The sequence below is a fragment of the Oncorhynchus nerka genome, linkage group LG3 (genome assembly GCF_034236695.1).
Source record: "Oncorhynchus nerka isolate Pitt River linkage group LG3, Oner_Uvic_2.0, whole genome shotgun sequence".
Classification (NCBI taxonomy): Eukaryota; Metazoa; Chordata; class Actinopteri; order Salmoniformes; family Salmonidae; genus Oncorhynchus; species Oncorhynchus nerka.
This window is the reverse complement of record NC_088398.1, coordinates 4,686,885-4,706,548: the sequence shown is the minus strand read 5'-3', so window position 1 is coordinate 4,706,548 and position 19,664 is coordinate 4,686,885. Positions and strand designations below refer to the sequence as shown.

Sequence of the window (19,664 nt, the reverse complement as noted above, 5' to 3'; positions counted from 1 at the left end):
AAGTCACTGAGCTCTTCAGTAACGCCATTCTACTGCCAATGTTTGTCTATGGAGATTTCATGGCTGTGTGCTTAATTTTATACACCTGTCAGCAACGGTGTGGCTGAAATAGCCAAATCAACTAATTTGAATGGATGTCCACATACTTTTGTATATATAGTTTATCTTAAGATGAATAAGAGCGTCTGCTAAATAACAAAAATGTCAATGTAAAACGTGAGTAAATACAAAGAAAACAGAGAAGCAGTAAGTAAGAACAATCTTTTATTTGTGTTTTCGGGAAAGTTCGACGACATCCCCATTGCCAGCACTGAGTGGGCTGGAACAGTGGACACCACCGGTGCAGATGGGTAGTTGTAGCTCAATAAAAGTCACTATAAGAGTTATCATCATCCACGTCAGGGAGATCAGGAACAACATCCAGTTGGGAGAGCATACATACAGTCACTGAGGTGAAAATAGGCTGCAGAAAACCAAGAGGAAAACTGTGGCTAGCGTGCATAGTCCATACACAACTAGAGAACTGAACAGACGTGTACAGTCAGAAGTGCATGGGATTCTACCGCTGTCGTTCTCCAGGTATGAGATGAGCCAGCGAGATTGTGGAATCCATGATCAACAGAGAAACCAAGATGGCCGTCTTCCTCTGGGAACTGTGTTTCAGAGAAGTCCGGATAGAAACTGTCCATAGGGGTTATGAACAAATCAGCGGCCCTCGAGGGACCAAAACAGGATGTACATGGTGCAGGGCAGGAAGTGACATAAAAACAAGGATGCATGTCTGAATAGTCTCTCTGTGAGGATAGCTTGAGTTCAAAGATGCTTCAATACGAAACAAATCATGTTCATCCAAAGAAATAAAATCATTCAATTATATATAACAGCAACAATAAAGGGGGGTAACAATCATCATAATCATAGTAATGGTAGTTATTTATAACATGGTCGTTGAGGAAAAGAAGCACTATCACTGGGTTGACTGGGCCCTTTCTCTCCCCTGGGTTTAGTGAGTCGGTAGTGAAACATGACACTATGTGGATACTAAGACGATGCTCAACAACACAGAAATGCCGGAAAACTGACAGAAAGTATCAACAACCTTAATAAATCAACATTTTAAATTTTGGCTTTTTTATTAGTCCCAGAAATCTGAGAATTTAACACCATTCCGATCGATGGGGAGAGTAATAATAGCATAATCTCGAATGATAACCTATTCCCTGGGTATATGGGAGAATAGGGTCACATTTGATATGACACCCTACCACAAACCCCATCTCCTGGAATATAATTTGCATATACGCAGTCATACACGCATCTCATCTCTGCAACATTCACACTTAGCATATACCTATGTAAAATACACAAACTGGTATATTCAATATAGACAATATTTATCTTCTACCAATAATAAGAATGCTATCTAAAATCATTAATATAGTACAATAACACAAGTGTGCTTTTTCCTGGGTAGTTGGTGGACTATTTAGGAGGGTGTGAAGACATTGTGGTATTATGTATACAATCTAGAACCACAGAGACCGGTTGTTAGGATTGGTTAAAGGTAAAAGTAGCCTTTTCGTGATTGGTTGTAAGCGGCATTAACCGTGTTGGGATTGGATCAATTGGATATAAAAAACATAGGAAGGAAGAAAACATCACAATGCAGAGAGAAGATCAAAACGGTCCACTGTAACCAGAACAACTAAAAGATCCTACCAACCCAGCTTGGGCAAGATATTCTATATCAGTTAGAACTGACAGCAATCTAAAAGGACAAAAAGTGACAGAAAGAGAGCGAGAGAGAGAGATGGCCAAGGGCTCAGCAATATGAGTTCATAGTATACATAATAAAAACTAACAGTCGCCCCATCCATTAGCTGTAGTGTGATTGAATGCCCTGCTAGTCTTGGGGTCACATAATACAATTCTCTATATGACAGAGGAGATAGTGCAGCTATAATCAAATGTAAGAGCTGTTGCACCAAAGCCCAGACATCTAGACAACTACTAAACAGTCCAAACTGTTAAAGGTTGCAAAGGTTGTAACAATATGAAGGACTTGTTATTTACAAACACTGGACAAGTGCTGAAGATTGTGCTGGGTTAATAGTGTTTCTCCCATTTCTCTCTCGCTCTCTTTCACTTTCCTACCATTTCAGCCCAAACCCCATCAGTTAGAAACACAACAAAGAAAACAAATTAAGTGCTTGAGTAAAATCCACAAAGAAATGTTGAACTGTACAATTTTAAAATCATTTTGCTCTCTATTTTACAGTTTAAAATGGCTGCCTTGCCTCCTAGTCCCGGACTCTGAATCCTGTCTAAAAATCCCTGTCTAACACCTCTAAAATAGCATCTCCTTTATCAATCTACTGAAAAAAGATATTTTGTCATAGCCCTCCATCTCTCTATATCTTACATCTTTCCCATTCATATAGAAAATATACAAAAATTATTTCCAAAATTTGCTCCCCCTCTAGTCTTAATATAAAAATATACAATTCTCCGATATCAAAATCCTCAAAGTCACGTTTTATTCTTTCATCTAAAGGGGCAACAGTCCTCCAGGTTATGTAATCTCTCTGTCCCTAACCTTTAACCCTGTCCACTCTTACATCATCAAAACGTGACACCTGAGCTTCTTTATATCACCCTTCTCATACATTCAACATCATCATCATCGTTATCATCATCATGTCACCCCATTCCACCCATCAGTTTCTTCTCTTTCTCCTCCTCTTCTTCACTGGTCTCCATGGCGATTCTCATATTTGTTGAGAATGTTGCGGCAGCGACCAAGCTCCTTCCTCATGTCAGCCACTTCCTGTCTGAGTGCCTGGTTCTCTCTCTCCAAGAAAGCGGCGCGGACCGAGATCTGGTTTTCTTTCAAGCGCCGCGCGTCACGGGAACGCTTGGCTGCCTCGTTGTTCTTACACCGCCGGGACCAGTACTTATCATCCTGAAAGAGGGAGACACCGTTAGATACAGAGCTACTGACATTACCTTGTAGAGAATGATCTGACTCTGGACCAGAGGTTAGGGACAACTTCTACCAACTCTTAATACTTCTACCTACTCTCTGACTACCAACCTTGAGGTCTGCTGGCACCAGCATCTTGCGGGCCTTCTTGATCATGGGCTGTGGTTTGAGTTCGTCCTCGCTGAAGCGGTGTCTGCGGGGGTCGAAGGCGTCCTGGCCGGGCACACTGGACAGAGCCACGTCGGCCGCGTCGGGTTCAAAGCCACCCATCACGTCTGGACCGTTGGATGTGGGCGTCATGAGAGGAGTGCAGGACGAAGAGGAGACAGAGGAACCAGGCGAGCCGCAGTCGTCGTTCATGCTCGATTGACTGCCTCCTGAAAGAGAGAGAATCGGTTGTTATTTTCTTATTAAACCTTTATATGAACCAAGAGATTCCATGTAGATACATTATGACTCACTGACCTCTCAGGTCCATCAGAGAGCAATAACACACAGCATGTATCTACAAGTCAAAATCTGTCAAATAAAAGAGCTATAGAGCTGATAGGCTGCAGTTACAGACCATGTCCACCAGGTGGTGGAAGGGAGCTACTTTCTGCTCTGAGAAACTAATAAACAGGAACGTTTTTCTCCCTGCTTTCAAGTGTGATTTCTACAGCCCAACGTCTTTCCAACTATCGTGAGCATGAGTTTCACTTCAATATGAATCAATTATCATGGAGAAATTTAACTCAAATGGGAACTTTACATGTGCAAGAGCACTTTTCTCACCTTATCTTGTGTATAAAAATTCAATATCACCCTTTTAGTCAGAGTATATATTTCAATCCTGGTTTAATATTATTATCAACATGCCCAGACTCCTATAAGGCTGGTTTTGACAGTTTTCTTGAAATGTTTCTAAAACTGTTATACAACTGTCACCCCACCCCTTGAAATCAGTTCCCTATGTTCTATAAAGCTCACTCACCCCCTTTAGGGCCTAATGCACATAACACCTTGACATTCCTATCGTAAAGACTCCAAACAGCCTTTTCCTCTTCCTATTCCTCCTTTACGAGAACACAATCAGAACACAGCCTACACTACACCCACCTCGAGTTAAGTCAATGGTCAGGTGTCTGAATGAAAACTCAAATCAGATCATTATAAATACGTTCTCCTGTCTTGCCTCATAATTTGTGTTACACTGTAACGACTATGTAGCAAACACATCATCCAACCCACAATATCAAATCTGGCTTCATCAATGCTTCTTTTACATTAATATCCCATTTGTCTTGTAAATGTGAAAGTGTCGTATTTAACTCATGTCTAAACTGTCTAAAGTGTATTATTGTGACATGTGAGATTGAAATACAACTGAAATGCAGCTAAAAAACAACCAGTTTATGAAGGGTTAAATACAATGGCTACTGACATTCCCCATCTACTGTACAGCACCACATCTTAATCATTACTATCTCTGTAAATCTCTCTCTTCTGCATTCAAACATTCCATTTGAACTTCAGTATCAGCAAGCAATGGGAACCTCTTCCTCCCCCCTCGCTCCCTCACTCTCCCTCCCACCCTCGTGCCTCTCCGCTCCTCCCAGTCCTCCGGTTGGCCCTGCCTCTCGTTCTCTTGCTCCAGTGCTCACAGCCTCGGCACGTGAAGGGACACTGCACGTGCACATTGCTGTAGCGTGTGAGGTGAGGAGAGATTTAAAGACACGCGATCACAAACACTCACTACACACACCTACTTCCTCTCCCTCCCCTCCTTATCTCTGTCTCGATCTCCCTATGTACAGTAAGACCTTAGTGCTGAGTAAATGGCTGTTTGAACCTCAATTGAACATAAAACCGACCAAACCAAACCCCTTTGTCTGTGAGATGCATTTGTGAAATGTCTCTGTCTCTTTCTCTTAGGCAGCCTAAATGTTAAACCTAGCTCAGTGTGCAGGGTAGTTTGTAGCCTACAGGAAATTCCTGTCGTTGCTTTCTCAACCCCTCCTTGTTGTTCCCTCTCTGTCAAGTTAACTCAGCGTTAAGGGATTCCATTTGGCTTCACAGAAAATGATGCTTGGTCACCATAGGAGAGGAGTTCAATATGAGTACTGAGGACAACTTAAAGAGCTGAATCACACGAAGACTTTGTGCAGACTTTACTACAGCCTTCTCTCTAAGGACATAACCATCCTGTATTGATACAGGGTCACCATGGTAACTGCCATGTCACTGATCCTCCATTTTAGTCCTTCATCTAGTTGCCACTTCACAAGGCCAAAACAACATGGCACCATAATCCTTGCTTCATTTGGCCAAACTGGACCACTGAATACATTGTCGATACCATGTAAACTACGATACATTCACCAACCACCCACCACCCCTACAATCCCTTTCCATAGAATCACCATAAACCATCTCAATCTCCACCCCTCTCCCCATGTTCCTACTGAAGATGTGTACAATAAACAGATGTACACTGTTCCGTATTGTATCCATGGGGTAAAATCATCAAATCCCTGTATGTTGCCCTCCCTTCCTCCGACACCCGGTTCGGGTTACTCACCATAGTCAAGTCCTCCCTGCATGTTGGACTGGGCCACCTCCAGGCCGATGAGCGACGGGGAAGATGAGGATGACGAGGAGGAGGCTGAAGAGCAGGGTGGGGGCGATGAGGGGGGGCACTGGGAACTCTGATTGGGCACCGCCGACTGGGAACTCTGGGATGGGATCTGGGCTGTACTGGAACTGTTCTGGCCGTGGACTCCGCCCATGCCGTTCTCTGTGAGGAATTCCTCCAGGTCCATGTACTGCAGCTGGAAGAGGCCTCCTTCCACTGGCAGGGTCCTCTCCCACAGGAGGGGTCCCAGGAACGCAGACTGGTTAAATCCTCCAGCTCCTCCTCCGCTGACGTTACTGTTGCTGCTGCTCACCCCGCTGCTGCCGCTACGCATGTTGCAGCCGCCGTTCCCGCCACCCAAGGAGTCCTCATCCATGTCTGTGATGGTTCTGTCTTTGTCTGGGATAGTGGGGGAGAGACAAAATGGAGGTTATTGGTTAGTAAACGATGGACAGGGGTTGGAACTCTCAAGAGTTGTAGTTGTCGCATCAAATGTTTGACCCTTGGTGCTGTCAGAGGTGATTTTGGGATTATAAAAAAAGAAATAAAAAGTGTCATGTTATCCCACTAGATACACTCCCTCAAGTCTGGTTCCTCACAAGGTTTCTTCCATCTACATACACTCTTTGCTTTTCAGTTTTGGTGGGGGGAACTACTTAGGGTCATATGACAGGATATAATTATCTTATGTCCAGAGCTGTAGGCATTCTTGTAAACCTATTTAATTTAATTCAATGAGACAAGGGGGTGCTATGGCCCAAGCCTCATAGCTGTTGAGGTCCAGGGGCACAATGATCCTATAGATGTGTCAACTCTACAGATACTGAGAGATAGATGATATCTGTGGAATGGTGTGACCGTTGGATGCATCAGCTGCACTGCTATGCGCACAAACACCACTGAATGCTTCAGTCAGACCGTAACAGATGGTCATACAAGAAACTGCACAAGAATCCAAATCAGAATGCTGGATGAAAAGCAATATGGTTTTTACTACATGAATGCATGTCTATGTCTATATTTGGTGAGACAAATGAATTTGGTAATATAGGCATCCATACCACAGGCCTCGCTGGTACTGTTTAGCATGTCAGATATTATACCAAAAGATGTGGTCTTAATCTGCATGCTAATCTAAAATATGTCAGGGGATTGGAGGGGCGGAGATTATAATCCATATGAGAACATCATGCTCAGCTCACAGCAGAGTGCAACATGGGATGGCACAATCATTCTATTGGACATTTGGGGGTCATAATTGGACAGTGAGTGACCTTTGTGTTTGGAGTGTTTGTTATGCTTAATGACCATGTCATAACGTAATGGCATATTGGTTTCCTTACCCTGTAAACTGTCTATGGATAAGGTATGACAGTACTTTCCCTGGCACTGTTTCCACATGCTAACGTTTTAGCATTTGTGGCACAAATCCTATTCAAGTCATGGGACCGATATTAGCATGTCCAAATCATCCAAAAGTATCTCAAGTTGATTGTGAAACTCAACAAAGTCACTTATAGATGATTTGAACATGATTACTATCCCATAATTTGCTTTCTGGTTTACTGCTCTATACTATAGGAGTCGATGGATTCGATTAACATTTTCCAACGAGTATTTGATCCTACACTCTTAGAAGCAAGGGTTCCAAAAAGGTTATTTGGCTGTCCCCGTAGGAGAACCCATTTTGGTTCCAGGTAGATCCCTTATTGGTTGCAGGTAGAACCCTCTACATTGAACCCAAAAGGGTTCTACCTGGAACCAACAATAGTTATTCAAAGGGTTCTCCTATGGGGACAGCCAAAGTACCCTTAAGTTCTATTCTGATACAAAGTTTCCCTATTCTGGTCCTGACCTGTATTATCAGTAGTAAAAATACAAACTGACCATGAATCAGTTCTAAAGGACAACTTCCACCACCATGTATATCCTATGGTGTGTGTTGGTTGCAGAATGTCAATCATGAATCATCCTTCAGAGCTGAGTTCTGTACTGAAGAACCCCACCAGTATGTATACCTTATGTGTGTTGTTTCCAAACAACAAGTCTGACTGTGGTGCATGTGTCATGTCATTTGCGTGTGACAATGGCAGGGCCAGATATTAAGTTATGCTGGTGAGCACAGCTGTCTTCACTGTACTGTACTCAATTGAGTCAGGCAGACAATAGAGACTGGTAGATATGATTTCATTGAATGTCAGTTACAAAATATGCTAAATAACAGAAAAACAACATAGGCATGCAGTGTCTGTTAGCTTAAGTGCAGAAAACTCCATCAGCAACATTGTTGCACTGTAGAGAATTCAGTGGTAACTGCATGATAACAATGTAACAATCAAATTAAATCAAAGTTATCGTCTCACCTTTAACGTCGCAGCACTCTTTGAGAATTGCACGGTCTCCCTTCATCGGATGCTGCAGGAGGGATTTCAAACTAGCCATGGAGTTGAGGTGTCCACCGCTGATGGAGCCACCAGACTGGTTGCAATTCCCGAACTGTGGGCTAGCGCCGGCTGGGAGGTCCGGGGTCAGGAGCTGGGTGAGCTGCCTGGACATAGTTGGCCGGACCTGGTTGTTGATTAGGATCCTTGGGCGCAGGCGGAGTCGAAATGACTGGCAGATTGATCGCCGCTATTCAATTAACGAGAATATTTAATTAACATTTATTATAGTTAGAATTGGGTGCAATGAACCAGGTGCAATGAATAGTCTATTTGAAATGACATTACAAACTTGTTGAAATAATATAAAACGCATATGTGAGTGCATATCTCGACAAGATATGAGAACATTAAAGTTTGACTCCCAGGCTCAGTATACCAGAGTGTAGCCTAATAATAACAAGCAATAGTTGCAAACGTGTCCCTTTGATTTGTTTAGAATGTCAATAAACATGTTCTTACCTTTCCCTCTAGTTAGGCTATGAAGTGTTCTTATATCCACTGTTGTATCATTATAATAGACAGTATTCCAGTAGATATGGTCAACACTATATTATTTTAAATCCCCGGTGCAGATCAAGATGTTATTCTCCAATAGAGACCAGTTGTAAACGTCAAACTAATGACTGGTGCCCATGGTCAATTCAAAGGTGGACAAAATAAAATCCGAGCTGGAAAACAATAAATTGTTGTCGAAAAATATCCTGAGTTGATCAACACCCCAAACAAATCACGATTCAAAAATGATCCAAATGAAACTCGAAGCAAGGAAAAAGAATGTCCTACTACACAATGCCAAATGAACAAATAATGAAGAGCGAAAAGCGGAGAAGGCTCTGAGTACGCGCGCTATTTGTCGGGTGACAAGCCCTATTACTTTTTTCTTGAAGCTTTCCTGTCGCTCTATCGTTCTTTCGGGAGGGGGGGTTCTTCTTTTCCCCCGCGTACTTTGTGTAGCCAATGTACTGAAGCACAGGCTTGGATTTGGGCTGCGCGACGGCTGTCCTCTCAGCTGGAACGAACACGGGCAGTTCACGTGACGTCACAACTCATAGGGGCAAGGCGCGAGAGAAGGCATGATTGGCTTATTTGTTCAATATGCATGACAAACACACAACCCCCCTCGTGCCACACCTCGAGGGGGCACGCCAAGCACTTGTTGTTTGTATGCTCACGGACAGACGGACGAAAACAAATGGACAGTTAGCAATCACCCGCCACCGTTATCATTATGACTTTGAATTAAAGTCTTTAAATGACACTAGCAACTGAGGGGACCTTGATACATATCCTCTATAGAACGTTCATCTAGGCATACAGATTATTGCCCAAATAGATTGCCAATATGATTATTTCATTATACTGGCAATGGGCCCTGCACCATTCTATGAGCAAGCAACTGAGTGTAGACTACAGTTTTCCCAGTCCGCTTGTAATCCAGAGAAAACGTGAGTGGCTGCCGGGTTTTCAGGCGAAAAGAACACAGCAGCACGTTGCTTCCTAAAAGCAGAATAGCTGTTATAGCGCACATGGCCCAGTCACGAGGAGGTGCAACCCTTATGCATGTTGCTCTAGTTTCAATTGGTTGGAGAAAATAATGTCTCCTCCCCTAGTGAGCGCTTATTGGAAAGAACTAGGCCACCCGCCCCGCCCTACGGATTCCCCCCATGCTACGGCCGCGTGAGACCGATTCAAAGCAGAACAGCGCGAGGTGTCTGCAGTACTGTATTTTAACCCACAGTCAAAGAGCCACAGGAAATGGTTTCCTTTTTTTGGACTGCTAGTCGGACATCGTGAAAACAATATTTAGACAGATCCCAGGAACAATATACATCCTTCTGAGGATATTACTGTGTGTACCAGTCACTTGTTTTCTTTACAAATAGGCATATGCCAACAACATGAGTATAATTAATGGGGAAACAATTTATACATTGATTGATGATAAACTATCATACATGTGTCTTTACTGCAGAAGTTTACTGCTAAACGAACCTTGCATGCCTTTATGCCTGACCTATTCATGATCATTCATCTGTTAGAACAATTTGCGAAGGTTTGAGAGTATAGAACAGGACTACAGAGGTAGTTAGAATATAGAAAAGACTGACAATGACCTTAAATTACATTCACATTGTCTAAAAATGGTTTTCTATTTTAAATCATAATCAATTTTGCTTTAAGCTATAGTAGGCTATATATTTTGTCTGTATACTCGTTATTGTGACAGCACCATCTCACCAGGTTAAATGTACTTAGCGAACAAAGGTGACTCTGATTTGATAGGTAGGCTATAATATGCTTCTTCGGCTGTAGGCCTACATGACATGTGGAGAATGCACTAACACATGAACAGACCATGGTATGCAGAAATTAAAATGATAGTTAGCATTTCATGTTTCTTTTTGTATTTAGACATGAATTATTGATGTTTAGTAGTATTTGGTGTTGAAACAGAGGGAATAAGCATAATGAAGCTAAATGTGCATATCCCTCTATAGCAGTTAGTGTGACAGTGCTGCTGCCACCTAAAAAATACTTAAGTCAAACCAGAACAACAGACCACAGCTGTCATATTTCATTAAGGTGAACTCTAATACTGTAGTCTACATTACAATAGCCTATATCCACACAAACTAACAGAACTAGGTCAGTAGGGCAGCCATAACTGCCTTGCAATTCTGTATGTAGACTATGTATGTATGCATTTATGTTGATGTTCTATCTGTGTCGTACACAAATAGATTTATCTCACACTCGCATGCAAGCATGAGTCTGCAAACACACACACACACACACACATTTGTACACACTCGGTCACTCACATGCACGAACGGCTCAGACGTGAGCACTCACTGACACACACACACACACACACACACACACACACACACACTCGGTCACTCACATGCACGCACGGCTCAGACGCGCGAACTCACTGACACACACAGCTCAGACATGGACACTGCACGTTTCCGACTCTTGAATCCACCCCCTATTGGTGTAAAATCCATGTGACTGCCACACTCTAAAACACAGAGTACAGGGCCAGAGTACAGTGAGCAGAAATGAGGTGCCTAATGCCATCTAGTGGATTTAACATAATACTGTAGGCTGTAGATGTCCATTATTTATTTATTTTGGGTGGTTGTGAGTTGTGGCCATTTCAAATTGGGGTCATAGAAAGAAAGCAAAGCAAAAAAAATAAACATTTCTGGTTGAGTATACAACATTAATTGAATTGACCTGCCAATAAGTTGGATAACCATAGTTGTGCTAAGTTGAAATGTATTTGTATATCCATGATGAGATCCTGAAATCCATCAGGCCCACACAGCTATTTAACTATATCTGGGACAAAACTATTATACTGATTTTGGTATTCGTAACATTTTTCTCATTATAGAGTCAATACCCACATGATTAGTTATCAGTAACTATGCCGTTCTTCATCATTAGCCTTACATGATACATGAAGAAAAAGCACAGCAGAGAACACTTATGTTTTATTCAATGCTGAAGTATAATCAACAACTATCTTTGTTATAAGTAAATATAGTGATAGAAATGTACTTAGAACTATTCTTTTTCGTTAGAAGATAAAACAAGGCCTGACAGGGTTATGAACATGATTGCAACTCAGCAAAGAATAAGAGAAGAGGACAGGATAGAATCCAGGTTTGGCAGGTCGACAGATGGAGTTAACACACATTAATACATGTAATCAGAACTGCTTTTGCTACTATGAAGGAACAGTAAAAGATAAATAAAGTACTTTGTGAAAACAGAAACACAGCAGTGATAAGATATTAACACAATATACGTTACAGTGAGCTTTGTTCATCCTGTCTTGATCTCAATATCTTGGTATAAAAGCTACAATTGTTTCCACAGGCATGAAAATTAAATAAAGTCATGATTAGCAAGGCTTTTTGTAAGATACACTTTTTTTGTCTGGAAGTGGTATTCACTTCAATCTATTAAGATTCTCAAATGTATTTTTAAAGACGTGATTAAATCACTGGGGACATTTGTCAGGACTTTGTTAACTTACGCTTAAAACACGTCCTTTTCGGATGTACTGAATTAATCATCACATAGTGAGTTCACAACCTCCGCAACAAACTGACCAAAAAACACACATGCACCGACAAACAGACTGCCTCTCTACCAACCAGAAGTCTGTGTCCCACCCTCTCCCTACTCCTACTAAATGCACTTTTTACATCAAATAAATCTCCAAAGGGGCTCTAGGTGAACATCAACAAGACATAGTACACAGCAGAGACAGAGTTATCATACAGCTAGGGGTATAGAAGGGATGCTAGTAAGGCTGAGGGGGTAGAGTTCAATTAGCAGGTCAAATCACCTAAACATGTCTAATAACTGCACAGTGTCAGCCAAGCATAGTGTCAATGCACTTAAGGGTTAATGATCATATGAAAACAGTAATGTCTTTCAACATCCTCCCATACAGTTGGATGGAAGAATTCCGGGTGATCCTTGGTTGATCTACAGTAGTTCATGTTGTTAAAACAGTCATTCTAACAGTCAGTGAGTTGAGTTGATGAGGTCCAGACAGACACCAGACCAATTCAATCGCCCCCCCAAAGGCTTTTGTTTTTTAAAGTCCATCTTCTTCTATGTATAGTCCAAAACTGATAACCTCTCCCTTTCCTATCAATGAAAATCTAAATGCCACTACCTTAGAAGTCAGCAAGCTCAGTATCTGTACAATGTAAGCAGGGAGTGCGACATCTCCCCCTGCTCCTCTCTGCTCTTCCTCTCCCCCGCCCTCTTGGACAACTTCAGGCGGATAGCGCCACCTCGTGGAAGTCCCTTGGCCCGATGTCGGCAGGTCACCTTGTGCCTGCGGAGGAGGGGGGCGTTCCAGAAGCGAGCAGAGCAGCGTCTGCAGGAGAAGGACCCTCGGGCGCGATGAGTCGCCCGGTGGATGAAGGCTTCCAGGAGCCTGTGAGACTGCTTCCCACACACACCGCAGCACAGACGCTCCTGGGGGGACAGGACTCTCTGGGTGTGTTTAGCTGCCCTGTGGGCTAGCAGCCCTGCCTGACGGGCGAACATGGCGTGGGGACAGATGGAGCAGGCAAAACGTTTCACTGGGACTTTGAGAGATGACAGGATTTGTATCTTCATCCCTCTTGTTGTGACCAGCTCATATCCTCCCCCTCCCCCCCCTCGTCTAATCTTCAACAGAAGCTTTTTCTTCCTCAGCTGTTTTTGCAAAACAGACCTCCTCTTCCTCTGGTCTTTCCTCTCCTCGTCTCTGACGAAGCCTGAGGACTCCCCCCACATGTCCCCCCTTCCCTCCCTCCTGTCGGACTTTCTCTTCTTCTTGTGTCTCCTCATGTCATCGTGTGATTGGATGTTCCTGTGGTGTGGTTGCTGGGACTGTGGCTCTGAACGGTGGTGGTGATGTGAAGAATGGTGGTGGTGGTGGTGGTGATGGTGGTCGGATGGCAGCTCCGTGAGGGGCTGGAATGGAGCTGTAGTGTGAAGGGTGTGACTACTGGACCCAGCTGGGTAAATGTGCTCCCCTTTCACCCTTGCTGGGGAATGCTGGTGCTGAGGGGGCATGATTGTGGAGTTGGGTGGCAGGGGCTGAGAGTAGGGAGGGACGCTGGAGGCTGAAGAGTGGGCCGTACCAGCATCATAGAAAAGGGGGGAGTAGCCAGCTGGGGGCTGAGGTGGCTGTTGTTGATGACTGTGGGTGACAACAGTGTGACTCTGCTGCCCCCCGTGGCCCTCAGTGGAAGGTGCCATCTGAAGGAGGGCGTTGGTGGCTGCCTCGCTCTCTGACGCAGTCCCACTCACTCCACCACCAGCTGCACTGTTTACCCCTGACCCACTGCCGTCCCCTTGTGCGTTGTCAGGGCCGGTGCGGGCCAGGCCGTGCTGCGACAGCCTGTGTCGAGTGAGGCTGTTGGAGTAGGCAAAGGCCTTCCCACACACCTCACAGCTGAACAGCTTCTCACCTCCGTTCTCATGGACCGTCTGGTGATGAGCCGTCAGGTGAAAGTGATGACGGAAAGACTTCCAGCATATGGCACAGGTGTAGAGCCTGGGCGGGGGCTGGCTGTTGGAGCCTTGAGGCTTGACATCTTGGGGGTATGAATAATAGGAGGAGGAGCTGTTTCCTTGGTTCTGTTCCCTGTCTTGGCCCATCCCACATGACGGGTTTGTGTTGAAGTTGTTGAGGTTCTCCCCTCCTGGTGTTGTGGGGACCTCTTCCAGCTCCCCTTTCTGATGGAGCTTCCCGTGCCTCTTGAGGCTCTGGGAGTAGCCAAACTCTTTCCCACACAGGCTGCACTTGTAGTTCTTCTCCCCAGAGTGAACGGTGTGGTGCTTGGTGAGGTGGAAGGCCTCTCTGAAGTGCTTCCCACATGTACTGCAGCGGTGGGGCTTCTCCCCAGTATGGACACGGTCGTGCCTACGCAGGGTCTCGCGGCGTGCAAACCCCCTGCCGCAAACACTGCACAGATATGGCCGCGGAATGTTGCTCGACTCCCTGGGAGCTCTGGGGGTGTACTGCCTGCGTTTAGGGGGAGCGTTGGGGTCTTTGGGCTTTCTGGGTTTCCGGGGACGTTTTGGTTTGGCAGCAGGGTTCTGTGGATCATTCCCCTGCTGTTGGTTGTGGTTCATATTACCACTCATACCATCCTGGTTCCCTGCTCCTCTATAGGTCTTATCCATCCCAGATGTTGATGAAGGGGACCCCAAGGGGCCTAAGTCCAGCCCCCCCAACAGCCCTCCGATGATATCCCTCCTATCGTCGCCTCTGTTCCCACTGTTCATATCACAGTTGGCGGCAGCTGCGGCGGCGATGGCTGAGATGGCGTTGTTGACAGAGCTGGTGACGTCGTCTTCAGAGTCATCCAGGAGAGAGGACAGGGGGAGGTGCTGTTGGTGGTGATGTTGGGTTTGACTCTGAGGGTGGGGGTGCAGCGTCGGGGCCAATGGTGCCTTCCTCAGCGCTGGGCCCACCATCCCACTGCCACAGGGGGAGGCTCCAGAGTAACACGGAGACGGGTTACCTTGAGAACGGTGGTCGTCATGGTAGCCTGTGTAACGATTCCGAGAGTAATCAGTGGGGTATTTACCATCTGGCCTGTCCCTGCTGTTAGCATTCCCTCCCCTCTCTGACTGAAACAGACCACCATCACACCCTAGCCTTGACTTCTGACCTCCCTCACCTCCCATGATCACACCCTCTTCATCTTCCTCAGTTTTCCCATAAATCACCCCTCTACTACCCTGGTAATCCCCACCTCCTCCACCTTCTCCTCCGCCCCCTCCTCCCATTCTGCCCTCCCCTACAGCTCCTTCCTTGCTGCTGCCCTGTGGTTTTGATGCCCTACCTGGCTTGCCGCATGTGCCAGAGGCAGCATGGTTGAGTAGAGAGGTACTCTCACGGAAGCATCGACCGCAGGCTGGACAGCGGAAGGGCTTGTCCTGGTGAATCTTCTCGTGTCGCGTCAGCGACTCACGGCGGTTGAAAGCCCGGGAGCAGATGCTGCAGCCATACGGGCGAGCCTCTGAGTGGATGACGCCATGCTGGAGGAGGTGCCCCTTTTTCTTGAAGTGCTTGCCACAATCTGAGCAATTGAAGGTCTTGTCAGGGCTGGGGCAGGAAGATGAGGCCTGGACTGAGTTGGATGATTGTTGGGAGGACAGCGAGTTAGACTGAGAGTTCAGATCCTGGGTGGAGTGTTCCTGGGTGGAGTGTGGGAGAGTGGGGTCAGTTAGTGGTTGGATATGAGTCGGGTTTGGGTTAATGCTGACATTATTGCTAGTACCTGCTGCCGTAGACTCATGCATACGCAGGTGCCTGCGAAGACTGGAGAGGTGAGTGAAGGTTTTGCCACACTCACCACAGTTATAGAGGGGCTCAGTGTCAGCCTGTGTAGATGCAGATGGCATGGAGCCCATGTTATCAGGTTTGGATAGGTGAGAACCATTAGTAACCAGAACTGATGCTGCAGTGGAGGAGGGGCCAGAGGAAGAGGAGGATGAGACAACTGATGATGATGATGATGATGAAGAAGAGGCAAGGAGGGATGGATCTCCTCCCAAACCTGACATGCCAACCCCTCCACCCCCCCCCCCAACCAGCCCTGGGGAGGGGTCGTGGCCCAGCCCCCCTGCACTGCTGCTAGCATTGGGGTTCCCACTGCTGTGGCCGCTGCTGCTGTTACTGCCGCCATCTGACTTCCTCTGTGGCAGGTAGCCAGCCATCGCTTTCTTCCTTCTACTGCTGCTGCTTCCGCCCCCACTGCTGTCCCCCTTGCCGTCATCCTTGGAGAGGGACAGATGAAGAGGCAGGGGGAGCGGCAGGCCTGCTTCCTGCTGCATCAGAGAGGCCAGCTGGTTGGAGGAGAGCACTGGGATGCCCTGGAAGTCAAAACCACCCAGGGAAGAGGGCTGGGAGCCTGGGTGTAGGGGGTGGTGAGGGTGGGAGTGTGAATGGGGGTGGGACAGGGTATGGGGAGGCAGCTGCTGCTGCTGTGGAGGCTGCTGCTGTGGCTGAGCGGTAGAGAGGCCATGCGAATGAGAGGAATGCAGAGCTGGAGGCGGAGCAAGGCCTGAGCTAGATCCCTCACTCTGAGCTAAACCTATCCCCAGGTGGTTGTGGGTTCCCTGTTGAACCAGAAACTGCTCTAAGCTAGCGTTAGCAGGCACCCCAGAGAGAAAGTACTGATTAGCAGCTAGCATGCAACTGAACTGCTGATGGAGACTCCGTGCATCAGACTGGGCCCCAACCAGCTGGTGTCCCAGAGAGGTGACTGTACTGCTACTGGGGGGATTGTTAGTTACCACTGAACTGGAGGGGGAGGGGGAAGAGGATGAAGGGCCAGGTGATGCTTGGGGGACAGAGAGGCCTGGATGCAGAGGGGGTGGTGGAGGGGGGGCAAGTCCCAACCCCCCAGCACCCCACTACTGCTACCCCCAGAAAAGTGCTCGAAGCGGCCGACACCAGAATGCAGTTGCTCCTGTGCCAGAGCTGCCTCTGACGGGTGGAAGGAACGCAGGAACTGTGGGTAGCCTGACACATGGCTTGAGCTGCTGCTACTCATCTTGCTTGACTTGGATCTTGAGCTATGTGAGGACGAAGAAGGTTGTTGTTGTAGAGGCGGAGGAGGGGCGCTCATTTTTGCGAAAATAGAGGCAGAATCGGAAAAGGCGTTGCTTCTGGCCCCTTGGAGGGACCCAAGGCCTAGCCCAGACAGGAGAGCTCCTGATGTCTCGGCCTGCTGTTGTTGTTGCTGCTGGAGCTGGTGCTGGTGAAGCTGCACCTGCTGCTGATGCTGTAGCTGTCGTTCTAACCCAAGGCCTTTGAACTGATGGGCCTGGTGTCCGCTTAACATCTCTATTATGTCCAAATTGTATTTTCCAAATTGGAACATCTCCCACTCACTGGCACATGGGGGTGCAGGAGCCACACCTCCAGCACCAGGAGCAGCGACAATGATCCCACCACTGCCACCAATGGACGAGCTTCGGCCGAGGGATCCTGCAGTGCCACTATTTGACCTGGAACTGCCTGAGTCGCCTCGGCTCGATCCCGAACTCCGCCCAATAACACTGCCGGTCCCCCCTGTTCGCGCACTTCGGCTGCTGCTACTTCCACCCGATCGCCCACTGCCCCCACTCTCCATCCAACAAGAGAGGGAGCAAGTGTGTGGGGAATGGGGTTATTTAGTGTAAAGTGGGGGGGGGGGGGGGGGTCTTTTTTCAAACGCGACCAGTTCTTACAGTTCTTTTCAACGTGGATACCGTATTCTCTTTTTATCTTGATGGGTTGGTGCCATTTTATTTAGTCTTAAACACTTTGTACAGTTTCATGGGGAGAAAAGGCCTTGTTTTGGTGTGGAAATGTTGTTGGTCTGTTGTTGGTTGTTGGTCTCTTGGTGTTTTATGGCACAGAACAATCTTTATTAGAGAGCAGTTCAGTCAACAGCTGTTGGTTGGCTGTTTCAGTTACAGTGTTTTCATCCATATCATCGTTTCCCTTCATCCACGTCAGTTTATTCACTCATTCTCTGGGAAGAGATGATGTTTTCTTCTCCTCACTGAAAAACAGAGACTACATTTGTCAAAATTCATATTTCTGTTTGATAAAAACTGTTAAATTGAACAGCTGACATTTGTAAATACACTGACATTTGTACCATTATGATACACCACAGTATGTATGATAAAATAACATTTTCTTTAGCTTAAAATAAATCACACACAACAAAAAAGGTATATAATATATACACACGTATATATATTTTTTAAATCATGTAATTTTAAAATGATTGAAAAGGGATAAAGTAGGTGATGAAAATGCAATCACGAACTTCGAACATCACATTCATAGATGCCACAAAACAAATTAGACATGGTTTTGATAACAATGTGTATATTTATGTTTTATTATCCAGGGCGCAATTGAAAAAGAGACCTAGGTCTCAATATGTCGTCCCTGTTAAAATAAAGGTTAAATAAAACTAAACTTAGTAATGATATATTTTTTTAAATGTCAGTCTTACTCAAATTAATAGTTTTCCAAATGTAAGTATAGTATGCCGAATGACTATTTTATTACTACTGTTATTAGAATGTATTTATTGTTTATTACTAGGGTATTACTACTGCATATAGTTTCGTATGAACTGAGTACTGTGTCACACTTTTTAAGTCCCCCTAACTGGAAATAAAATAATAATTATTATGAATTATTATTGCATGTTTATAAGACGTCGGCGAAATATTGATCACGTTATGGAAAATCTTACCTTTGTATTTTGACAGATGTCAATGAGTCAAAATATGAGTTTCTCTGACAGCGGAGGGAGATGGATTTTATTTCACAATCGAATCTTTTTGATTGCCTTTCACATTAGTAGTGTAGATGACCAATCCTGTGTGCAGGACAGAAATTCAGAATCAGCAACTGTTATTCAGCCACTGCAAAAATTGCATAATTGCACAATACTAGCTACGGGAACTACTAACTTTGGGTTGCACATTGCTTTGACAAACATTGGGGGTTTTGCAAAGAAGCGCTTACATGCAAATCTGACAGCTTTTGGTATAACATTCTGCTATTTAGCTAGCAGATATCGCATGCAACCCATTCAAATACACAACACACACGGCTTGCTATCTATAGCATAAAAAAATATGCATTCAAAAGTCAATGAATGCCTCTTGGCAGAATAAAATACGAAATTGCTTATTTACCTACACATCCAAGTACAAGTTCAGGATGCGGCCTGTCACGCCTTCCTACCATCTAGCTATCATTCGCTTAGCTCTCCATTTCTGCGTACTGTTTTCGACTCGTTAGCCATAGCCATGTTCACTGATGCTGAGCTAGGTGAATGCTCGGCTCCCTTTCGCTTTTAAATACTCAGTATTTGAGTCTGCAACCTTTTCCTCGCCATTTGACAGCATCAATCCCCATTGGTAATGATGAGTTGGTGATGTTTTTGTCGGCTTAAATGTTTTGGACGGTCGGTTATAAAAAAAAAAAATGTGTGTGTGTGGGGGGGGGGGGGGGGGTAAAAGGGAATGACGTGTGCTCACTTAACATTGGTCCTTTCCGGCCCGTGAAATA

General features: G+C 45.5%; 2 protein-coding genes across 3 annotated transcripts; both read right to left on the bottom strand.

Moving 5' to 3' along the window:
* Window positions 1-251: 251 nt before the first annotated feature.
* Window positions 252-9,342, bottom strand: LOC115101113 (hepatic leukemia factor-like). Of its 2 annotated transcripts, none has more exons than XM_029620327.2 (5): window positions 8,501-9,342; window positions 7,961-8,228; window positions 5,544-5,996; window positions 3,080-3,360; window positions 252-2,962 (listed from the first exon to the last, which is right to left on the bottom strand). In XM_029620327.2, the coding sequence occupies exons 2-5, from the start codon at window positions 8,151-8,153 to the stop codon at window positions 2,747-2,749; spliced, it is 1,143 nt and encodes a 380-aa protein (XP_029476187.1). In that variant the 5' UTR covers window positions 8,154-8,228; window positions 8,501-9,342; the 3' UTR covers window positions 252-2,746. The 2 variants fall into 2 exon arrangements, with proteins under 2 accessions (XP_029476187.1, XP_029476205.1); XM_029620345.2 differs by having other exon boundaries at window positions 3,095-3,360; window positions 8,501-9,331.
* Window positions 9,343-11,157: 1,815 nt separating this feature from the next.
* On the bottom strand, window positions 11,158-19,587 carry si:dkeyp-69b9.6 (uncharacterized). Its single transcript, XM_065007330.1, is given in 5 exon segments — window positions 11,158-15,120; window positions 15,418-16,989; window positions 16,992-18,129; window positions 18,841-18,966; window positions 19,289-19,587. Coding segments are annotated over 3 exon segments (4,656 nt in total). The 5' UTR covers window positions 17,716-18,129; window positions 18,841-18,966; window positions 19,289-19,587; the 3' UTR covers window positions 11,158-12,760.
* Window positions 19,588-19,664: the final 77 nt, after the last annotated feature.